The sequence below is a fragment of the Primulina tabacum genome, chromosome 8 (assembly GCF_025594145.1).
Source record: "Primulina tabacum isolate GXHZ01 chromosome 8, ASM2559414v2, whole genome shotgun sequence".
NCBI lineage: Eukaryota > Viridiplantae > Streptophyta > Magnoliopsida > Lamiales > Gesneriaceae > Primulina > Primulina tabacum.
In genome coordinates, this window is record NC_134557.1 from 39,208,805 (window position 1) to 39,228,920 (window position 20,116).

Genomic DNA, 20,116 nt, shown 5'->3' on the forward strand with positions numbered 1-20,116 from the left:
TTTTAAATATGTTTTATTAGGTTGTCGGTGTATAACAACCTTTATTGTTAGGAGAACAATCGACACGTAACATCTTTTGTTAGAAGAACAATCGAAATGTAACATCATTCGTTAATTACTATATAGATTAAATAAGTGAAGCTGTTATCATCACGGTTACAAAATTTAAATAAATTTAAAATTTCAAAGTCCTTGTATCAAGTTATAGATTAAAAGATTATTTAAGAAATCAAAATCCTACTTAATTTAACAAAAACAACAAACTAGTTGGTTAGCCACCCAAAATCAGTGAAACAAAGTCATCAACATTCTTAGCAGAACTCCCACCTTTCCCCACGGCTTCTTCAACCAATTCCTTCCACTTACAAGCGTTTCTTTTAAGCTCCTTCCTCTTATCTCCATGCACAACTTCTGCCACAAACTTGGCAAGCTCTTCTCTCTTAATGTCCCCTGGGATCCGAACGCCTACGTTCCAAACATCCTCAATAAACTTCGCATTCGTCTTCTGATCACCCCACTGTGCCATTCCCATCATCGGCACACCGCAACTCAATGCCTCGAGAAAAGAATTCCACCCACAGTGTGTCATAAAACACGAGACAGCGGGATGAGCCAGGATCCGAGGCTGTGGGCACCATTTTACAATCAAACCTCGATCCCGGACATTAGAAATGAAATCGGGAGGGAGCTTATTCTCTTCTGACGATCTTACTACCCACAAGAAATCACAATTGCTCATTATTAGGCCAAATGCAAGCTCCTCCATTTGTTCTTTTGGAAGCGCAGCAACACTTCCAAACGACACATAAAGGACTGAGTTTGCTTCTTTCAAGTCTAGCCATTCTATGCAGGCTTCTTCATCAGTTGGCTCAAAGATACTAATCATATGATCATTCTTCTGGTCGGAGATCACCTCGTTTGTCTGTGATAACGAGATCGTAGGGCCAATCGTCTTTATTGGCCATCTTTTAGACATCCACTCGATTACCTATATGTAAATCAAAAGAATTAAGGCATGAACAGTTCCAAGATATGGAACCAAACTTGTTTTCTCTTCTCTCAAAATCCCATTTCATGTCAAACTTGAAAATGAAATTTTACGTAACTTGTGTAAATTTTAATTTGATGAGAGAGAGAAATATTTTCAAAGTTTTTTTTATCATTGTTTAACACTACTTCCAGCATAAACTAAGTAATTTTGATTTTTCACAGCAAAGTAACTCAAAAGCCTCTGCATTAAAATTTCAACAACTACTACTATTAAGGTAAGTTCATGTGTATCCGAAAAATTAATGAACTAGTTTAATTCATATATATAGCATAATCAAATGCCTATAAAGAATTCTAATATTAATCACAACAATGATGAACAAATTAAAGACTTCTGCATGTCCTAAAATGTGAAACTAACCTGATATTCAAGCTTGTCAAATGTGTTGAAAAAGATCCAATCCACTTCCTCAAGATTAGAGAACTGACCAGTAATAAAATTCATTATAGTGTTATTAGGATCCATAACCTTCGGGAACACGGGCAACTCTCCGGTCTCGAGGCGTGGCAATGCAGGCATGGACACGACGCGATCTGCATCAGAAAACTTCAACAACCCATTTTTCAAATGATAGTACACGGCACAAACGGAGCAAGATTGAGTGAAAAACGACGCTGCTAGCAAGCCTCGTCCTCGAGCGATGTCCAGAACCCATGGCAAACAAGAATCATAAATGATGGCTCTAGCGACAGAACCAGATTCGATCATTTCGTCAAGAAAATTAGCCAAATTCTGCGAGACACATCGCTTGAAACGAGCGAGCATCTCTTCCGGGGTCTCCTTTCGATCCTTATCCTCCTCGGAGCCGTCGGATATAGCTTGAATGTTGATTGAGCTGCTGCATAAGGAACCTTTGGCTGATTTGGTTAAATGTGAGGTGGTTAGAATGGTGATATTCAGACCCTTCGAGGCTAGGAATTTGGAGAAAGCGAGGGAGGGACTTATGTGACCCTGCGCAGGGAAAGGGAGGACTAGAAGATTAAGGTTTCTTCTTCCATCTGCTGCCATTTTTTATGTCTGTCGCTTGATCTTGTCTCTTTGTTGCCTCAGTACGTCTACTTCATCAAGAAACACGGGAAGCAACAAGAAGTATTTTTTTTCCACATTATCGTAATTTATTAACTTCATTTCCTGAATCTCGGGCCATTCAATGCTTAATATGAAACAGCCAAAAATGGTTGACTTTCTTTTTCTTTTTTATTTCAGGAAATTCAATGCCGTGGGTTTTCTTTTTTCTTTTAAATTGTTACTGCAAAACATGTAGGTTTTGTTTGTCGTGAGATGTTATACTTAGTATATTATATAGATTAGAGGTGTAAAAATTATGGATTCGAGCTTATTCGAAAAATATTTGGCCGGGATTTGAGGTTTTTAGGTTTAGGTTAGATCGAGTCAGACCTCAAAATAATTTTTCTTCTAGGATTGACCTGGGTTGACTTGATTAAGAATCAGGTCATCCATCGACCCGAACCAACCATACCTGTTTTTTATTCAAGATTTTAGGGCTAAAAGGTATCAGATGTTATCTATTTATTTTCATTTTACGGTTATTTGTTTTATTAGTAATTTTTTTAGAAATTAACGAGGTGATGTCAGGTGATTTGGCTGAAAATATTATGAATTTGTTTATAAATGAGGATGGATATATCAAGAAATAATGCAATAAATTATTTATGTTTCTAATGTTACTAGCTTGGCATTGATACCTGATATTGAAAAGTAAATTAAATTTTGTAAATTAAGAATTTAATTAAAACTTTCACATTTTATTTTTTCTCATTAGTTTTTTCAAAGTTTGATTCATATAATAAAGCGCAAAAAGATGAAAATTTGGAGTTTGAAACTTGAAAGTTACTTTGCGATGTTTGAAAACTTTTTTTATTTTCATCATGATGTTTTAAGATTTTCTAAAAAATTGTTTCTTTCGTTGATTAATTAAGGTTTTATCCAATCTTACCCGTGCATGCAAATAGACACATGTCAAGATCCTATTCTAGCTCAAAATCCAATATACAACACATGTCAAGATCCTAATCCGTGTAGATATAGTGTCTGAACCGATATGATGAAACAAATAATTAATATTTTAGACAATTATTATTAGATTCTAATAATTAGTTATTTAAATCCATGAAATATAATTATCGTATTTAGGCTAAGCTTTGTTATCACGTGTTTAAATTAAAATATTGTTATTGTTATGTGTTTTGAATTTGTTTATTTTTATTCAATTATTTTGTTAAAAAAATGTATTAATGTTTTATTAAAAAATCAAATAGGGTTGTTTGGCTTTGGTCGGGTTCGGGTTTAAATTTTTCCAGATGTTTCGAAGTTTGAGTTACGATTTTTTTTATAATACTCTTTTCAATCCGACTTATCCAAACTGACACTTGTGTTCTCTTGGAAAACCGCAAAAATAGTAAGTGTGCACCGCATAATCAATCATTCAATAAATGATAACGAAAGGAGACAACCCCACCGAAAGCTGGACCACTAATTTTCCTAGACCAACAGTCATGACATAGTTGTCGCCCTTCATTTTTTAAACTTACAAGTTACAATAATAACTGTGTAATGTATATTTAACTTACAAGTATTGTCAAATGAGTAGGTCTTTTGTGAGACGAACTCACAAATTTTTATCTGTGTGACGGGTCAATCCAACAGATATTCACAATAAAAAATTATAATATTCATAGCATAAAAAGTAATAATTTTTCATAGATGACCCAAATAAGATATATGTCTAACAAAATATGACCCGTGAGACCGTCTCACATAAGTTTTTGCCGAAACCCTAAAATGATCATCTTTCGTGGACTCAAAATGTTTCATCAAATTCCGACCTTGACATTGCAATTTTTACACTATAGATATGCAAGTACGAAGAAATATTTTATGTAACACATACTTGTTTGTCCCCATTAGAAATGATTAAGAGCAGTATCATGGTCATAATTATTAGACAAAAAATTGTGTGAGACGGTTTCATGAGTCGTATTTTATGATACAGATATATCTTATTTGGGTCATCCATGCAAAAATATTACTTTTTATACTAAGAGTATTACTTTTTATTGTGAATATCGATAGTGTTGACTCGTCTCACAGATAAAGATTCGTGAGATCGTTTTACAAAATTACTACTCTTAAGTTTTCTCGGAGACGAAGTTCAGGCAGAGCCATCATGCCTTCAGAAGAAAGAACTTCCTTGGAATGATAAATTTTTTAGATTTCAGTGACCTAGTTCATGTCTTGAATGTGCACAGTTTGTCTGTTTGTTTGCTTCATTGAAGTTAATTTAATGTTATAAATTTTAACTGTTAATTAGTTTTGCCCCTTGGCATAAGTACTTCAAATTGGTAGATACAACACTTGCTCATTGAAATATTTTATCACATTGGGAAGTCTAATGTTTGGCAAAATGTTATTCTAAGAATGGTTTAGGGTTGAAATTGTTTATCAGTTCTCTAATTGGAATTGTTAACATTACTGACTTGCTAACAGTCGTTTAATGTAGGATCGAGCGCTTGGTGAATGTAAAATTGTTTATCTCTCTTCATATAGACAATAATAAATTAAGCTTCTATTTTTGTCGTAGCCAAGCTGTAAATGTTCTGAACATCTGTTTGTCACAATAATCAATGAAGGAAGAGGGTAACTTGTACAAGTGACGTTACTACTAATTAATATTATATTGCTTCCTAAAATTGCTTTAAAATCTTTAGAAGAATTAAAATTTTGGAAGGAATGTGATATATAAAATACAAAGAGGAGAATAGTTAAAAAGAGGAGACAAATGAAGATAAAAAGAGAAGTGACCGAAATAAACTAAAATTTGGACACGTTATATAATAAAATCCATGAGTTTTATAAATTTTAAGGCAAAATTTTGTCTGATACGGTCTCACGAGTCGTATTTTGTGAGACGGATCTCTTATTTGGGTCATCCATGAAAAAATATTACTTTTTATGCTAAGAGTATTACTTTTATTGTGAATATCGATGTGATTGACTCATCTCACAGTATAAAGATTCGTGAGACTCACGAGTCGTATTTTGTGAGATGGATCTCTTGTTTGGATCATCCATGAAAAAATATTAATTATTATGCTAAAAATATTATTTTTTATTGTGAATATCGATAGGATTGATCGTCTCACACTGTAAATATCTCGAGAAAGCACTACTCATATTTCAATTGAACATGAATTGTATACTATATTTTTTGACTTGAAAATAATCAGAAGGGTCTTGGGATCTTTATTGTCCTTGTGTAGGTCCGAATTTTGGATAATTGAAGGCTTTTGTTTTCCTGTGTGCGAAACTCCAGCAGTGAGCAGCCACCGCTACTCGAAGCCTCTCGCCGCCGTTGACTTTACTTTCAGGTACCCATCTATGTCTCTGCTCGCATCATAGTCTGTATGTTCGTAAATTAGGAGTGTTTTGGGTTCGTATTTTAATGTTTCGAGACTCTAGAGCTGTAATTGATTTCTGTTACGAATGGGTGATTAATTTTGGATCGGTGGGGGAATCAATCAACAGTTTCGGAAATTGGGGATGTAATTAACTCCCTTTTCAGTTATACGGTATGATTAATATTATTTCATCTCATGCATGGGTTGCGGTATTGGCTTGATATTCAGTTTTTGCTTAGGATGATAATATCTATTGGTAAAATTTTCGGTGAAGAATCATGGGGATGATTGGCACTTTGGTCACATGTTTCTAGCTGATTTGTTAGATTGCAATGGCATTTGTATAAATGCTAGTTGGGATATGATGAGTGTTTATTCTACAATTTAGAGCCAAATTTACCCGTTGACAGGTTTCTATCTATCTATTTAGATGTTTATTTAGGGGATGCCAGTTAAGTGCATGGTTCGCCGGAACGGCCGTTATGGGGCCGGAACGGAACGGGAACGGTGACAACCGTTCCAAAGTTCCAGGGCAAATCGGTGATTGTGTTGTAGCGCTGTTCTTCGACGTTTTATCGGCGATTTAACGGGAAAACGGAACGGAACGGTTTTGGTGTTTAAAAAATATGGTTATGAGATATTCCTGGTTCATTACGGTGTATGGTAATAGAATGGTTGTATTATTGGTATTATATTTCATAGTTGTTGATGATTATGAAAATGAATGTGTAGAATAGAAAGTTGATCTTGAGCCAAATAGGAAATGGAAGTGCATAAATGGTATGAAAAATGTGGCAGTAGTTGTGGTTTATAGTATAATGTCTTGTATATTGATCCAATTGCTGTGAGGCCACTTCCATTAGAAAGATAAGATATAAGGCTATAACTTTCATGTTTTGAGTTTTGTTCAAATCATTAGGGAAGACGAGCCAAAAGTGGCCCGAAGTGTGTCGTGTGTATCGTTGTTCTTGCACTGACACATGTTAGGAAAATGAGCATAACTTTTTACTCAGACCTTTAAATGACATGAGGTCAATTGGAGATGAAAGAAAACACATAGGGCTACAACTTTCATGTTGACCACTTTTGCTAATTCGGAAGTTAAAAATGAGTTTTTCGGCAGAATGTGGCGCGCATATGGACAATCACGTCAATATCCAAATGTTCGAAATCAATTTAATCTTCGAGATAGTGATGAAGAATATAACAATGATCTCGCTCCTCCGCGTCACTCTTCATGATATTAGCTTTGGTATGTTATAATTTTTAGTGTGTATTTCTTATTGTGCTATTATTGTAAAATAGTTTTGTATTGATAGATTAATTTGTAATAACTTTATATATTTTTTATTTTTTAGTATGATGTAATTTATATTTTAATTTTTTTACCAATTTTTTGAATTTATTAATTTTTTTATACAACCGTTCCGCAACATAACATTGGAACTGGAACGGTAGTTGCCGTTCCAAGCACCGCAACCGTTCCGGCGGACCATGGTTAAGTGGGTGGGGGGATGTTGTAAACTTGTTCATGAGATTGTTTGTCAAGGTTTGGAGAGATGGAGAGGAACTTAGTTATTTGCATTTATATTGTCTTATATGATAAACCGTGAATCCTTTCTATCAAACTGTAGGGTATCTATGTTCTATTGCTGTTTGCCCGTACCAAAACAAAACAGGTTTGGGGGTTTTTGGAGTTTTCATACAGCAATGATTGAGGTTACATTTTTAAAGTTTCCAGTGATTGGTTCTTCTCTTGTTGATCAGCTTGGAGGAAGTTACTTGAGTTTGCTTCAGGGTTGCGATAATGTTTTCCAACCTTATACTTAGTTGCCTTGTCTCATATGTGGAAGCTATTGGCACTGTGCTGTATATTCTACATGTATATGACATCACTTGAGTTTTCTATCTCTTCATGTTTTCAGTGTGAAACGTGCTTTGGCAATAGTCAATGCACCCTCCCTTCTTTTTAAGGAGCATAATTTCGTTTTTGCTGCCAGATTCCTGTGCTTCTCTGAGTGTTAAACATCTCAGCTGTTGGAATGAGTTCGGAATCTTCTGATTCGTCAAATCCTCCGCATGTTAAAACTGAAAAGGTGCCGATGTCTAATCCTGGGGAATCTGCTCCTGATAATTCTCAACGCGGCTCACCTTCAAAGTTTTCTGCTTCTGGAATCTCCACTTGGGCAAAGAATCTAAAAATACCCCAGCCATTTGTGGGTTCCAAGGATGAATCACCCTCTGGTAATTCAGGGCAGTCAAGTCTTTTCGCGTTTTACTAGTGGGTTTGGATTGCCCATGTCTCCGAAATCTCCTCAATCGGATGAAAGTTCTGATAAAGCTTCACCAACTAACCAGTCCAGCTTTATTGGCACCATTACGAAAGGTTTTGTCGACTCATCTAAGAGTGCAGTGAAAGCCGTGCAGGTCAAAGCTCGCCATGTTGTATCCCAAAATAAAAGAAGATACCAGGTGGCTTACACATTTACGAAATAATCATAAATTTAGTCAGTTCAATTATTTCCTTGTTTTGGCAGAATGCTTTTTTAGACTTTAATTGTTCTCTAGTGGATCAAAGTCCATTTTTGGTTGTTTCAAAAAATTATGAAACATAAAAATTATCTTTATTTATGCTTCTGTTGCTGCCACTGATGTGTTATTTGGTATGATTATTTTCTTTGTCGGTGGGGATTAATTTTTGTTTGCTTTATAAGAATATGAAACCTGTCAAAGTTGTCGTTATGTATTTCTTGTTTTCATTACTCCTGTAAATTGGTTTTTTCTCTGACAACAATCATTATTATTTCTAATCGGTTCTGACAATTATTTTTTATAGGAAGGAGGATTTGATTTAGATATGACTTACATCACAGAGAACATTATTGCCATGGGCTTTCCCGCTGGTGATATGAGCTCTGGATTTTTTGGTTATGTTGAGGTACCAAATCATATTTCTCAATCCTGGCACACGAATTCACTGCTAATTCATTCTAATTTGAACTGAATAAGGATCGTGTTTAGGGATTATACAGGAACCACATGGAGGAAGTAATCAGGTTCTTTGAAACTTATCACAAGGTGATGAAATTTTTACTGTTGTCTTTTAATGTCAGTATAATCATGATCAATATATGGCAGGCATCTAGTTGTCACCACCCAACGCTTGAATAATTATAGTGGATTGGTCTTTGCCCACAAGTTTATGTCATTTCATTTCACGGCCACTATTATTACTTGATTACTAATTCAAATTGTGCAGGGGAAATACAAAGTATACAACCTTTGTTCTGAAAGATTGTATGATGCATCATTGTTTGAGGGAAAGGTTTGTTATTGTTTGTCATATCTTATTCTATCGATTAGCCAATCTAATAATAAAATCATGAATCATTTTAAGTTTACCTACTTGTTAGCAGCAGCTGCTATACTCACCTTTAGTATCCTGGCCCCTGGGGCCACTTAAATTTGTTACTATCGTTGATGTCTTGTTCTTTGAAGCTATGAGATGTCCTCTCTTTCAAATGTTCAATTTCCCCCTTTTAACAACCTTTCACGCTTTTTATCTTTCTTTCCCCCCCTCTTTTTCTCAAGTTTACTGTTGTGTAGCCTGTATTTAGGTTCCACAGTGTTAATACAGCACCAAGATAAATCTTGTTACAACTTCCATTTCTCATTGAATGGAGGCATGGCTAATAATTTTCAGCTCTAGAAGTATAGTAGAAAGTATTGTCTTGTTTAATTTAGTATTTTGATGTGTCCTTGTTTTGGAAAGAAGAAAAGTTTGCATATAGTGAGGCTCGAAGTCGGTTTTACTCTGTTCTTTTGACGATTTCTACAGGTGGCTAGCTTTCCGTTTGATGATCACAATTGCCCTCCTATCCAGCTCATTCTGTTATTTTGTCAAAGCGCATATTCATGGTTGAAAGAAGATATTGAAAATGTTGTCGTTGTGCATTGTAAAGCAGGAATGGCAAGGACGGGATTGATGATTTCTAGTCTTCTTCTGTACCTGAAGGTTAGTTTATCATGGTTCTTCTTTGAATGCTTCATAAGCTGTTCTCAGATTAATAGCAATGACTTGTTGTGGTTGTACTGTTTTATGACCATATTTGTATTATCATTTGCTATTTTTCAGTTCTTTCCCACAGCAGAGGAATCAATTGATTACTACAACCAGAAAAGATGTATTGACGGGAAAGGGCTTGTTCTGCCTAGTCAGATTGTGAGCTGTCTCAATTATTTTTAATCTTCTTTCGTATCTTTTTGTTTAAGATTCTTAACGCCTTTTGACAATCTGTCTTCTTATAGAGATATGTCAAGTATTTTGAACGAATCTCAGTTTACTTCAATGGAGAAAATCAGCCCTGTCGTAGGTATGGTACCATTTAGGAATCAATGAACTTAGTATTCATGTCGATATTAGCGCACTCGTGATCGATGGTGCATCATCATGGATGCTGTAATAGAATGATATAATGAAAAACAAGGATGTGTATGGCTTCTGTGACTAGATGGTTGAAATCATCGTGAATTGCATTGATGGTGCAGGTGCATTCTCAGAGGATTCCGGCTGCATAGATGCCCATACTGGATCAGGCCTTCAATTACAGTTTCGGATCATAATGGTAACCTCTATCTCGTTATCATGTATGATCTTGTGTGTGCTAGTTATGCTGTAAATCAACCCCTTCTCTTAGTTTTTGAATGTTGGTACAGCATATATCTTTTACCACTTTATTTTGTGTAGCCTCATGAGTCATCACACCATTTTTTGCCATGTTTCAATTGTTTGTCTCTAACCTGATGCCCTCCACTCTGCAGGTGTGCTATTCACAACAAAAAAGCATCCTAGAACCAAGGATTTATTGGTTAGTCGTCCTTCTTGCAATCGTCTCAGATTTTGGCATGTTTTCATGGCTTCAGCATTGAATTCTTTCACAGATAGCACATTAACAATTCCTTATGCTTGCTATGGCTATGAATTATTTTATGGGGATGGATTTCATTGATCCATTAATTAGCTTTCAGTTCTCATCAATCAGAAATTTTGAATAAATTTAAGAACTAGTTATATTGAACCATAAGAAAATCAGCGCAATGACTTGTTACAATGTGGTTGAATCTTTGATATCCTGAACTTGTGTATTTGTCTTGTGCTGTTTTTTGCAGCCTGAAGATTATTGGTTTAGTGCACCCAAGAAAGGGATAATGGTGTTTGCCCTTCCTGGGGAGCCTGGTCTGACTGAGTTGGCTGGCGATTTCAAGATCCATTTTCATGATCGCCAAGGAGACTTCTATTGGTATAATAAATTGATGTCATCTGATTTTCTCTTGTTGTGCTGATATTTCCCCTCCTTTTTTCCTTACAGAACCTGGTGGTTAAAAAAGGAGAGGTGATATTATTGCCTTCGTTTTGTAATATTTATAGTTTTCCTGATTATCAGCTGGTTAAACACCACAATGATTGAGAACCGGAAAGTTCTGAACACAAGTGATCTTGATGGTTTTGACAAGGTAAAATTCATGATTTGCTTCTAGATTATTTCAACTTTGTGGGCTCACGCTAGAGTTTACTGGCTTGTCAAGCACGTGTAGATCTTTTTCTTCCCAACTCGACTCTTGCGCGTTCCTTCATGTTCAAGTTTCTGGGGTTCCAGAGATGATGAGAATTGTTACTGGTTGTCTTGACTGTGAATGGCAACAGTGGCATTTTGTTGCAGACAACTCACTGCTCAGTCTGTGGCATATGATAATATTACTTTTACATATTTGTGTGCAGAGAAAACTTCCATCCCCGGGCTTCCAAGTCGAAGTTGTCGTTGTAGATTATGACGCTGCTGCTGTTTCAACAAAAAACCCAGCAAAAACCACTACCGAAGAATCTACCCAAACTTCCGGTGCAACTACAAACTCAAAACCTAGTACCATACCAGTTGAGGAGCCTGCAGCTGTTAATAACTCGAATGAAGACAAGGACGATGTGTTCTCTGACAATGAAGATGAAGTATCCGCATCTTCAAAATCCAATCAGTCTGGTAAGTCTCCCCAAGTTAATTCAACTTTGACTGCCAAAGATGCTTCACCGAACAGCAAAGATGGCTCAAATCAAATAGCAAATTTGACGCGCAAAACAGAATACGTCTCGTTAGCAACTTCAGGTTCAACTCGATCTGAGCCTAGCAAAGAGGCTGTTGGAGTAAATTCATCGACAAGCAAAGCGTCAAAGCCGGTGGAGGAGGTGAGTGAGTTCAAAGCAATGGCTGCGGATGCTTCGATATTTTCATTTGGAGATGACGATGATTCTGAAAGTGAATGCTCATAAATGTCCACAGCCCTGTGGTGTGCGTTTTATTTAATTCCTTTTATTTAAAGGTTTGTTTGGGAATGCTTTTGCGGTTGAATCATTCTGAATTTGTCGTAAGTACATACTATTTTGATATACTTTAAAATATTTAATTATAAAAACTTTCTGTGAAATTTTATAATACGATCAATTGCTTTAGAAAAGATAATGTGATTTGGTGTATTTTTACATAATTAAATTTAATAATAATATATTATTATTATCATCTATACTTTTAATTAAGAATATGGTTTTTAGTAACTATGATTGTTGATCATCAAATCTAGATTCATCAGCAGTAACTAGGATTTTTTTTTTAAAAGTAGATTGGCTATTATTATGACAATAACTTGTGTGAGACGGACTCACGGGTCGTATTTGCGAGACGGATATCTTATTTGGGTCATCCACGAAAAAATATTATTTTTTATGTAGGGTTGATCCGTCTCACAGATAAAGATTCGTCTCACCGTCTCATAAGATTCGTGAGATCGTCTCACTAGAGTGAGACCGTCAGTGTCTTGTGAGATGGTTTCACGAATCTTTATCTGTGAGACGGATCAACCTTACCGTGAGACGGTCTCACGAATCTTTATCTGTGAGATGGGTCAATCTTACCGATATTCACAATAAAAAGTAATAATCTTAGCATAAAAAGTAATATTTTTTCGTGGATAGCTCAAATACGAGATCCGTCTCATAAAATATGATCCGTGAGATCGTCTTACACAAGTTTTTGTCATAATAATATTATATTTTTTAACAAATTCTAAACCTAAAATATGAGCCTAGTGTTTTAATTATCGTAAAATATATATATTCTATATATTTGTTTAACAAAAAAAACAGAATTTTAGCCGAGAGTGGGTCTTAGTCTTACGAATCTTTAACTGTGAATGAAACGGTTCATCAATTTATTTGAGAGCTGATTTGTACTGAATCAGATAATGGAATAGACAACCAAAAAGAACTTATATTAATTTATTTTATTTTAAAAATGTTTAATTTGGGGTTTACATATTTTCTGGAACATCGATGCTTACACGTTAATTGCCCAACGCGTTTCATCAAAAATGGGGCATTTTCAGAGTTTAATGGCGGTAATCATGCTCAGACGTGGCGCCGTTATTGTGTGTAATCCTCTTCGATCCCAGCCGAATTTTCTTCGTCAACTCTAATTTAATCCAATTCGTTTCGAGTTTTTTTATTGCAAGTTGCATCACTACAGCGGGGAAGAAATTGAATAACAGCTAAAGCTCGCTTCCCCTTAATCGGTTGCTCAATGTCGACTTTCGGCATCCAAGGTCAATCGCTAGAGATTACAGGTGCGAATAACTTCTCGATTTTGCTTTTTATGTATATATTTCATGTTTAATTTGTTCATTTTGGATTGGATGTCAGTTGTTGGTTGTAACAAATTGAAAAATACTGAATGGATCACCAGGCAAGATCCCTACGTTTGTATTGAATATGGCAACTCCAAGTTTCGAACACGTACTTGTAAAGGTTTGTCTCATATATTCACATTAAATTTTGTTGTGTAATTTGAGTTTTTGAGTGTTATCTCGGTTCTATTCAAAAGTTTTGTTATCTTTTTCTGATTTGTTTTTTGAGTGTAATTTGTGTAGATGGGGGGAGGAATCCCACTTTTCAAGAGAAATTCGTGCTTAGCTTGATAGAAGGGTTGAGGGAATTCAGTGTTAACGTGTGGAACAGCAATACTCTGACTTACGATGATTTCATAGGCAGCGGAAAGTAATGATTTTTATCTCTTGTATCTCTTTTTCAAATGTTTCTTCATTATTTTTTATCTTTGAATTTGGTGTATCCAGGATTCAATTACAGAGAGTTTTATCCAATGGTTACGACAATAGCGCATGGACTCTTCAGGACAAAAGGGGCAGGTAAACTCTGCGGATTAATCGAAACTAAGTTGCGAATGTTAGCTTCATCGTACTTTTTGAAACTTTTTCTAGAATGTTGATTGTTATCATCAGTGGATATTGAATTGTGTTGAGGGGCATCCAATAGTTTAGCGGGGGGATTCAATTAATTTGGGAGGACGAGAAACTAGTATTTTTGAAAAAATTATAAATAATTTTTTTTTGTCTGAGGAGCCCCCTTTACCCTTTTCATTGGTTTGCCCCCGAATGTCAATATGTGCGTAGAGAGCTTGTATGCTAGTGATTACGTTAGAATCATTGTGAGTGAGCTCACATGCACGTAGTTGTTTGCTTGTGCTTTCCGAAAGTTTTGCTTTCCAAAAGTTTTTCTAGAATGTTGTAATCAGCAGTGAAACACTGAATGTGTTGAGGGGCGTGATGAGTTTAGTTGGGCTACTCCATTCATTTGGAACATGGGAGGAGGCAAAAACTGTGAAGTGATTTACATTTTTAATGCATGAAACCAAAGATTCGTGTAGATTGGATGTTAGTGTACTTTCTACTGATCATTTATCTATTTTGCGAGCACTAAGTAGATCCCTTGATGACTATATCTTTTCTAGGAAATACTGCATGTGTTTGTTTAAATGCGGTATGCTTTTTGCTTTGTTAAGAAAGCTTTTCTTTTTTCAATTAGATGAATGCCTTTGCTATGGCACTTGCTGCTCAATTTTGTTTGAATGAGCTTAAAGTGTGCTGCATTTATCCACATATTCACCCGCGATCCAAATACATATTTATTGACAGCTTATATATGTGTTTTTTCATCTATAGGCATGCTGGAGAAGTTCGATTGATACTCCACTTTGCTAATGCCTATGTAAGTCAATAACCGTCCTTTTCTTTCATTGAGTCCCGTTGATCATTGTATGCTAATGAACACTTCTTCTTTTTTCAGAAGCCAGTTACAAGTCATCTTCCACAATATTCGGTGACGCCAGCTTCTCAAGTCCCTCTTTTCTCGGCATCTCCAGTCTCTTCATATCCTCCAACAAGTGTCCCAGCTCCACCTCCTTCTCTGGCATACCCTCCTAATCCAGCGGTATATCCCCGACCTCCTCCTCCTTCTCTGGCATACCCTCCTAATCCAGCGGTATATCCCCCACCTCCTTCTCCTTCTCCATCATACCCTCCTAATTCAGCAGTATATCCCCCACCTCCTGCTCCTTCTCAGTCATACCCTCCTATTCCAGCAGTATATCCCCCACCCTCATATCATCAACCACCTACATATCCTTCAACGTATCCACCAGGGCCATCGCCATCAGTGTATCCCCCACCATCCAACGAGCCACACTACTATCCTCCAGGTAAAAGTTACCTATTTTATAGCTTTTATCGAGCCAAATGGCTAACTTAATAACTATATATATTACGAATTTAATCCAATCTATCCTTTGTGACAGGTTTATATCCGCCGTCTCCTTATCATCCACAGCAATACTAAGACAACAAGCTTTGCTCCATACCCGTTGCAACGGGCATCGATCTCTCTCCGCCGGTATTTGAATTTTTTTTTTTCCGCCTCATGGCGTGTGGTGGATGTTGAGGATTATATATTTTTGTGTGTTTCTTTGATTGTTAAAGTCAAGCAGATTGTAAATAGATGTAGAAAATGAGTCGTTTTAGTTTCTTTACCAAGTATTTCAAAAGTATTCTTTTGTAATTATATAATACTAAATTCTAACACTTGGTGTTTTATTATGTTGGCCGTGGTCGCCTTGAAATTGGGCTTTTGACCATTAATCCAATCCGAGTAATAAGATAAGATGTTATTGATTTGAGTGAGATATCTATTGTATTGATCTACACAGTCGTTGACTACTCATCAGACACATGATTTTGATATGTTATTTTTGTCAAACTCGTGTCCAACCATTCGATATATATCAGAAAAAATGCAACCGATCTCCCTCCTCTCGCAAACATGGTAGGGTATTCATGTTGTGGAATAATTCGTGTTCGCGTTCAAGTTAATGGCAAAAACTTGTGTGAGACGGTCTCACGGGTTGTATTTTGTGATACGGATCTCTTATTTGGGTCATCAATGAAAAAATATTATTTTTTATGCTAAGAATATTACTTTTTATCGTGAATATCGGTAGGGTTGATCCATCTCACAGATAAAGATTCGTGAGACCGTTTCACAAGAGACATACTCCAAGATAATTGTGTCGGGATTGATGCACGCCTTGAAAACAAACTTTTGTTGTCATTTTTCTTACTACAATCTGAGATTTTTCGCTTTTGCGCGAAATCAAATTCACGTTTTTCATGGTTTATACCACTTCACCCGAATGGTGACGACCCTTTCGAAATTCTATTATGTTAAAAGAGGCAGATAATGATGGACGATTTTGAAAAGTTGAGGGGTTACCTCGGGTTTTGATTACTGAGTTGTGGGCAGCTTTTGACTAACGAGAATCATGCAACAACTTTTTATAGTTTTTAGTTAACTAATTATTAAAGCGGATATCGACTTTAGTTTAGTCATTACCTAATCTAATCATTTTTCCCAAACAATATAGATCTATGATCCATAATAATACAACGTGAAATTCTTAACTTTAATGTTTACGACTTTTTCGTTGCGAGTAAAATTACAATTTTTCCAATATTAAAAAAAAAAACGCTCAATTTTTTTTCGTCTCTTTTTTTAATATCACGTAATCAAAATAAGATCTCGTGCCGATAGTTGTGAAGTGTAGTTAAAAAAAACACTTAATTTTGTTTTGCAGAGTATAAATATTAAATTGTGCTCGACACATGTTCTTGAAAATTTTTAATCATGTGTCTAAATTAATATAATGATTTGTATATGGTTGGATTCAAAATTTAATTCAAGTATTCACTATGCATTATGTTATTGTCAAAAAAAAAAATAAAAATTGGATAGCATTGTTAATAATGGAGCATTTTTACTTGGAAAGATAACGATTTACAGTTCTTAAAATTTGAACTCATATGGATTGAAACTTATTAATTTCAACTTTAATGATTAGGGAAAAATTAACGGTATCACTTGTTAGATAATCAAACTAATTATAATTAATTACTTTATAATTATATTTTTATTTTTATAAAAGTAAAAAACAAGGATTAATAAAATTTATAAAAATTAAATAGTTTAATCATGTAATTTTAGGATCGAAATAAATAGTAAGTCATCGATTTATATATATATATATATAATTGAGACAAGACCTCCTGTCAACAAAGGAAGGCTCATGCCAGACCTATACAAAAAATTTTGTAGACGGTCTCACGAGTCAATTTTGTGAGACGATCTCCTATTTTGGTCAATTATGAAAAATATTACTTATTATCGTAAATATGAGTAGGATTAATCCGTCCTATAAGTGACGTAAGTCACAGTATTGAATAGAAATTGAAACGAGGCAATTCTTGTTTTGATTCACGGTTTGGAGGGATATTAGTTGGTGGTTTTCTTCCTGCCAGTAAACACAGAAGAAAAAATAGCAACACTCTGAAAATCGTCAAAAGGCTTTTGATCTACTGGCTCCATATGAGACCCGTTGAAAATCTCTTCCCAAATATAAAAAGAAAAACTAAAAATAGTATAAATATAATGAAAAATAAACATTGCCATTTATCCAATATTTAAAAAAAAAACAAATATTTTTATTGTCATCTATCCATATGCATAAAGAAAAGACAAGCGTGACACCCACTCTGATAAATAAAATCTCACACCCTTTTATCTCTGTTTTTGAGAACCGAGTCCTTCGGTCACCGCTCAGATTGAGAGAGAGAGAGTGAATGGTTTTACCTTTAATTTTCTCCACTTTTCGAGTATAATGAACGCAGGAGAAAGAGCACATCTTCTCAGAAGAAGATGAATATACAACAAAATGCACCATTTTCCTGCTTCGATTCCCTTTATTGCGAAGAAGAAAAATGGTTAGAATTTGAAGAAGAACAAGAAAGCGAAGTTACCTTAAACAAGAACTGTCCCGATCCCAAAAATCCATCCTTTTTCCCCTTGTTTCATGCATTGGAACGAGATTCGTTCTGGGGAGATGAAGAACTTGAATCCCTTTTCTGCAAAGAGAAAGAATCTTGTCCTAAATCCGACAACATTGTTGATACAATTTGTTCCCTTTCACTAGCAAGAAAAGAATCTGTGGAGTGGATACTGAGAGTCAATGCTTGTTATGGATTCTCAGCCACGACTGCTGTTCTTGCTGTTAATTATTTTGACAGGTTTCTTTGGAGCTCAACTTTACAAAAGGATAATAAGGCATGGATGATGCAGCTTGCTTCTGTTACTTGTCTCTCCTTGGCTACTAAAGTTGAAGAAACCGATGCCCCCCTTCTCTTAGATCTTCAGGTATTATTTGAAACTAAACATTTTTTCAGTTGGATCTTAATAATCTTTGTTGGTTTTAGTTTGTTGTCTTTAATCTGCTGCTAATTCTCTCTTTGATCAACTTTAGGTGGAGTGTTCAAAATATGTGTTTGATGCCAAAACCATTCAAAAAATGGAGCTTCTGGTTCTTTCAACACTCAAATGGAGGATGAATCCAGTGACCCCACTTTCATTTCTTGATCACGTTGTGAGGAGGCTTGGGGTGAAGGACTATAACTATATCCGCTGGGAATTTCTCTGGAGCTGTGAAAGTCTTCTGCTCTCAGTTATATCTGGTAAGTTTTAGCATATAATGGACAAAATGATTGGCTTTTAGCAGTTTAATGACCAAAGATTTGGATTCAACAGATTCAAGAATCGTACAGTATCTGCCATCTGTGTTAGCTACTGCCACCATGCTTCAAGTGATTCATCAGTTCCAGCCTTGTAATGATTCCATTGACTATGAAAACCAGCTTCTTCTTGTCCTGAAAACCAGAAAGGTTTGTACAAGTTACCATTTTTCATGCTAATCCTGCCATAAAATCACATGTCCGATCGAAACTAAGACATTTTAAATCTTATCCTTTTTGACAGGAACAAGTGGATGATTGTTACAATCTTATCTCACACATATTACACAACAAATACAGCTCCCCAAAGCGCAAATCCAGCCAAGTTTCAAGCATCCCAAATGGTTCAAATGATCAATTGGAAACTTCATCATGCATTTCTTCGTCACCCAACCAGCCAGTTCAAAAGAAGATTAGGGTTCAAGAACAGCACATGAAGTTGGGATCATTGACCAGAGTTTTTGTAGATCCCATATGCAGCAACCCTCGTTAAAGAACTTGCTCTATTTTTCCTCTTCCAAGAAACATGATTTACATCTCTATATATATTCCTTTATTATAGTTATTTACTTACAATTATTCTGCAATATTCCGAATGGTTGAGTAAAGTTAAATCTGCTTTCATTAAAACTCAGCCTATTTGTTGCACCAGAAGAGAAGGAAAAAAACAAACAGAGTTGGTAGTGGCAGGAAGAGCTGGCAATTAGTTTACGGGGAAAATTAAAGTAAAAAAAAGAAGAGAAATATTGAAGAATATCTGCACCTCTGTTGCTCTCTAGTTGCTCTCTATTTATGGTGTTTTAGAATATTTTGTGTGTGTATATATATTTTATTCATACAGTGATTATTCTAACTAACAATGGTTTGCAAAATAATTTTTATACTGTGAACCAAAAAAAATAATTTCTATACTACATATATTACACAAAATATATTGGAAAATTCAATTTTTGTAGAGAAAAATTATTGTTTTGGTCGTTTATATTTTTTTAAAAAAAAAATTATGTTATCAAATTTCAGTCGTAGTCCGATATTTTTTTATGAGATGCTAGATACTAATGACCCATTCTCATGGGTCTAATGTCAGTTAATTAGAATTCCAATGAAAAAATTTGAAATTTGTAAAACAAAGTGAAAATGAGACGTGGATGATTAATGTCTAATATGGACATCATGAAAGATTAAAATTACCATCATATAAACATTAATGATGAAATAAACAAATTTCTATAATACATTTTAAATTTTATTATTAAGATCATATTAGAATTTAGAGAGAGTCGAATACAATTTTTTAAAATCTATTCTTAAAATCGAGTTGTTCTAATAGTTTTTAGCCTGTTAAGACAAATATTCTTGAATGATTAGTTTCATCGGACCACTAAAAATAATTAAAAGCCAAAACAGTCTGGTTTAACCAGTGATAAGATATATATTCAAAGCAAACAATAATTAACAAGTAACGGCTAGATAAAATATATTCAATAATGTGAAGTGTGTAAATTAAGTTAGACAAATATTTATGGATGTTTGGAGATAAACACTCTTACATTACTCATTCTCCATTTAGGTAGGAATCTATTAAAAGACTTTGTTTTTTTACAATTTTTGTAACAATCCACTTCAACTAGTATTTGTC

General features: G+C 35.0%; 4 protein-coding genes across 4 annotated transcripts; 3 read left to right on the forward strand and 1 right to left on the reverse strand.

Annotated features, from left to right (window-relative positions):
* Nucleotides 1-159: 159 nt before the first annotated feature.
* LOC142552537 (mogroside I-E synthase-like) lies at nucleotides 160-2,166 on the reverse strand. The gene is made up of 2 exons (XM_075662223.1): nucleotides 1,412-2,166; nucleotides 160-988 (listed from the first exon to the last, which is right to left on the reverse strand). Exons 1-2 carry the CDS (start codon nucleotides 2,057-2,059, stop codon nucleotides 272-274), a joined length of 1,365 nt encoding a protein of 454 aa, XP_075518338.1. The 5' UTR covers nucleotides 2,060-2,166; the 3' UTR covers nucleotides 160-271.
* Nucleotides 2,167-5,294: 3,128 nt separating this feature from the next.
* Nucleotides 5,295-11,956, forward strand: LOC142554094 (phosphatidylinositol 3,4,5-trisphosphate 3-phosphatase and protein-tyrosine-phosphatase PTEN2A-like). The gene is given in 16 exon segments (XM_075664725.1): nucleotides 5,295-5,439; nucleotides 7,104-7,148; nucleotides 7,237-7,351; nucleotides 7,470-7,733; nucleotides 7,735-7,941; nucleotides 8,306-8,407; nucleotides 8,491-8,547; nucleotides 8,729-8,794; nucleotides 9,308-9,484; nucleotides 9,605-9,691; nucleotides 9,778-9,842; nucleotides 10,018-10,094; nucleotides 10,291-10,337; nucleotides 10,639-10,769; nucleotides 10,914-10,983; nucleotides 11,249-11,956. Coding segments are annotated over 13 exon segments (1,851 nt in total). The 5' UTR covers nucleotides 5,295-5,439; nucleotides 7,104-7,148; nucleotides 7,237-7,351; nucleotides 7,470-7,511; the 3' UTR covers nucleotides 11,792-11,956.
* An 870-nt stretch (nucleotides 11,957-12,826) lies between these two features.
* Nucleotides 12,827-15,492, forward strand: LOC142554095 (uncharacterized). The gene is made up of 8 exons (XM_075664726.1): nucleotides 12,827-12,944; nucleotides 13,041-13,137; nucleotides 13,214-13,318; nucleotides 13,441-13,567; nucleotides 13,645-13,716; nucleotides 14,530-14,575; nucleotides 14,654-15,065; nucleotides 15,162-15,492. Exons 2-8 carry the CDS (start codon nucleotides 13,095-13,097, stop codon nucleotides 15,200-15,202), a joined length of 846 nt encoding a protein of 281 aa, XP_075520841.1. The 5' UTR covers nucleotides 12,827-12,944; nucleotides 13,041-13,094; the 3' UTR covers nucleotides 15,203-15,492.
* A 1,942-nt stretch (nucleotides 15,493-17,434) lies between these two features.
* Nucleotides 17,435-19,221, forward strand: LOC142552538 (cyclin-D3-3-like). The gene is made up of 4 exons (XM_075662224.1): nucleotides 17,435-18,106; nucleotides 18,213-18,420; nucleotides 18,494-18,627; nucleotides 18,722-19,221. The coding sequence occupies exons 1-4, from the start codon at nucleotides 17,612-17,614 to the stop codon at nucleotides 18,968-18,970; spliced, it is 1,086 nt and encodes a 361-aa protein (XP_075518339.1). The 5' UTR covers nucleotides 17,435-17,611; the 3' UTR covers nucleotides 18,971-19,221.
* The last annotated feature ends 895 nt before the right edge of the window (nucleotides 19,222-20,116 follow it).

Excerpts from the sequence above, each read along its gene's own strand:
- LOC142552537 (XM_075662223.1), bottom strand. The coding sequence starts at position 2,059 with ATGGCAGCAGATGGAAGAAGAAACCTTAATCTTCTAGTCCTCCCTTTC. Across the intron at positions 989-1,411 it reads TTGACAAGCTTGAATATCAG|GTAATCGAGTGGATGTCTAA; the intron begins GTTAGTTTCACA and ends ATTTACATATAG.
- LOC142554095 (XM_075664726.1), top strand. The coding sequence starts at position 13,095 with ATGTCGACTTTCGGCATCCAAGGTCAATCGCTAGAGATTACAG. Across the intron at positions 13,138-13,213 it reads TCAATCGCTAGAGATTACAG|TTGTTGGTTGTAACAAATTG; the intron begins GTGCGAATAACT and ends ATTGGATGTCAG. Across the intron at positions 13,568-13,644 it reads GATTTCATAGGCAGCGGAAA|GATTCAATTACAGAGAGTTT; the intron begins GTAATGATTTTT and ends TGGTGTATCCAG.
- LOC142552538 (XM_075662224.1), top strand. The coding sequence starts at position 17,612 with ATGAATATACAACAAAATGCACCATTTTCCTGCTTCGATTCCCTTTAT. Across the intron at positions 18,107-18,212 it reads CCCTTCTCTTAGATCTTCAG|GTGGAGTGTTCAAAATATGT; the intron begins GTATTATTTGAA and ends GATCAACTTTAG. Across the intron at positions 18,628-18,721 it reads TTGTCCTGAAAACCAGAAAG|GAACAAGTGGATGATTGTTA; the intron begins GTTTGTACAAGT and ends CCTTTTTGACAG.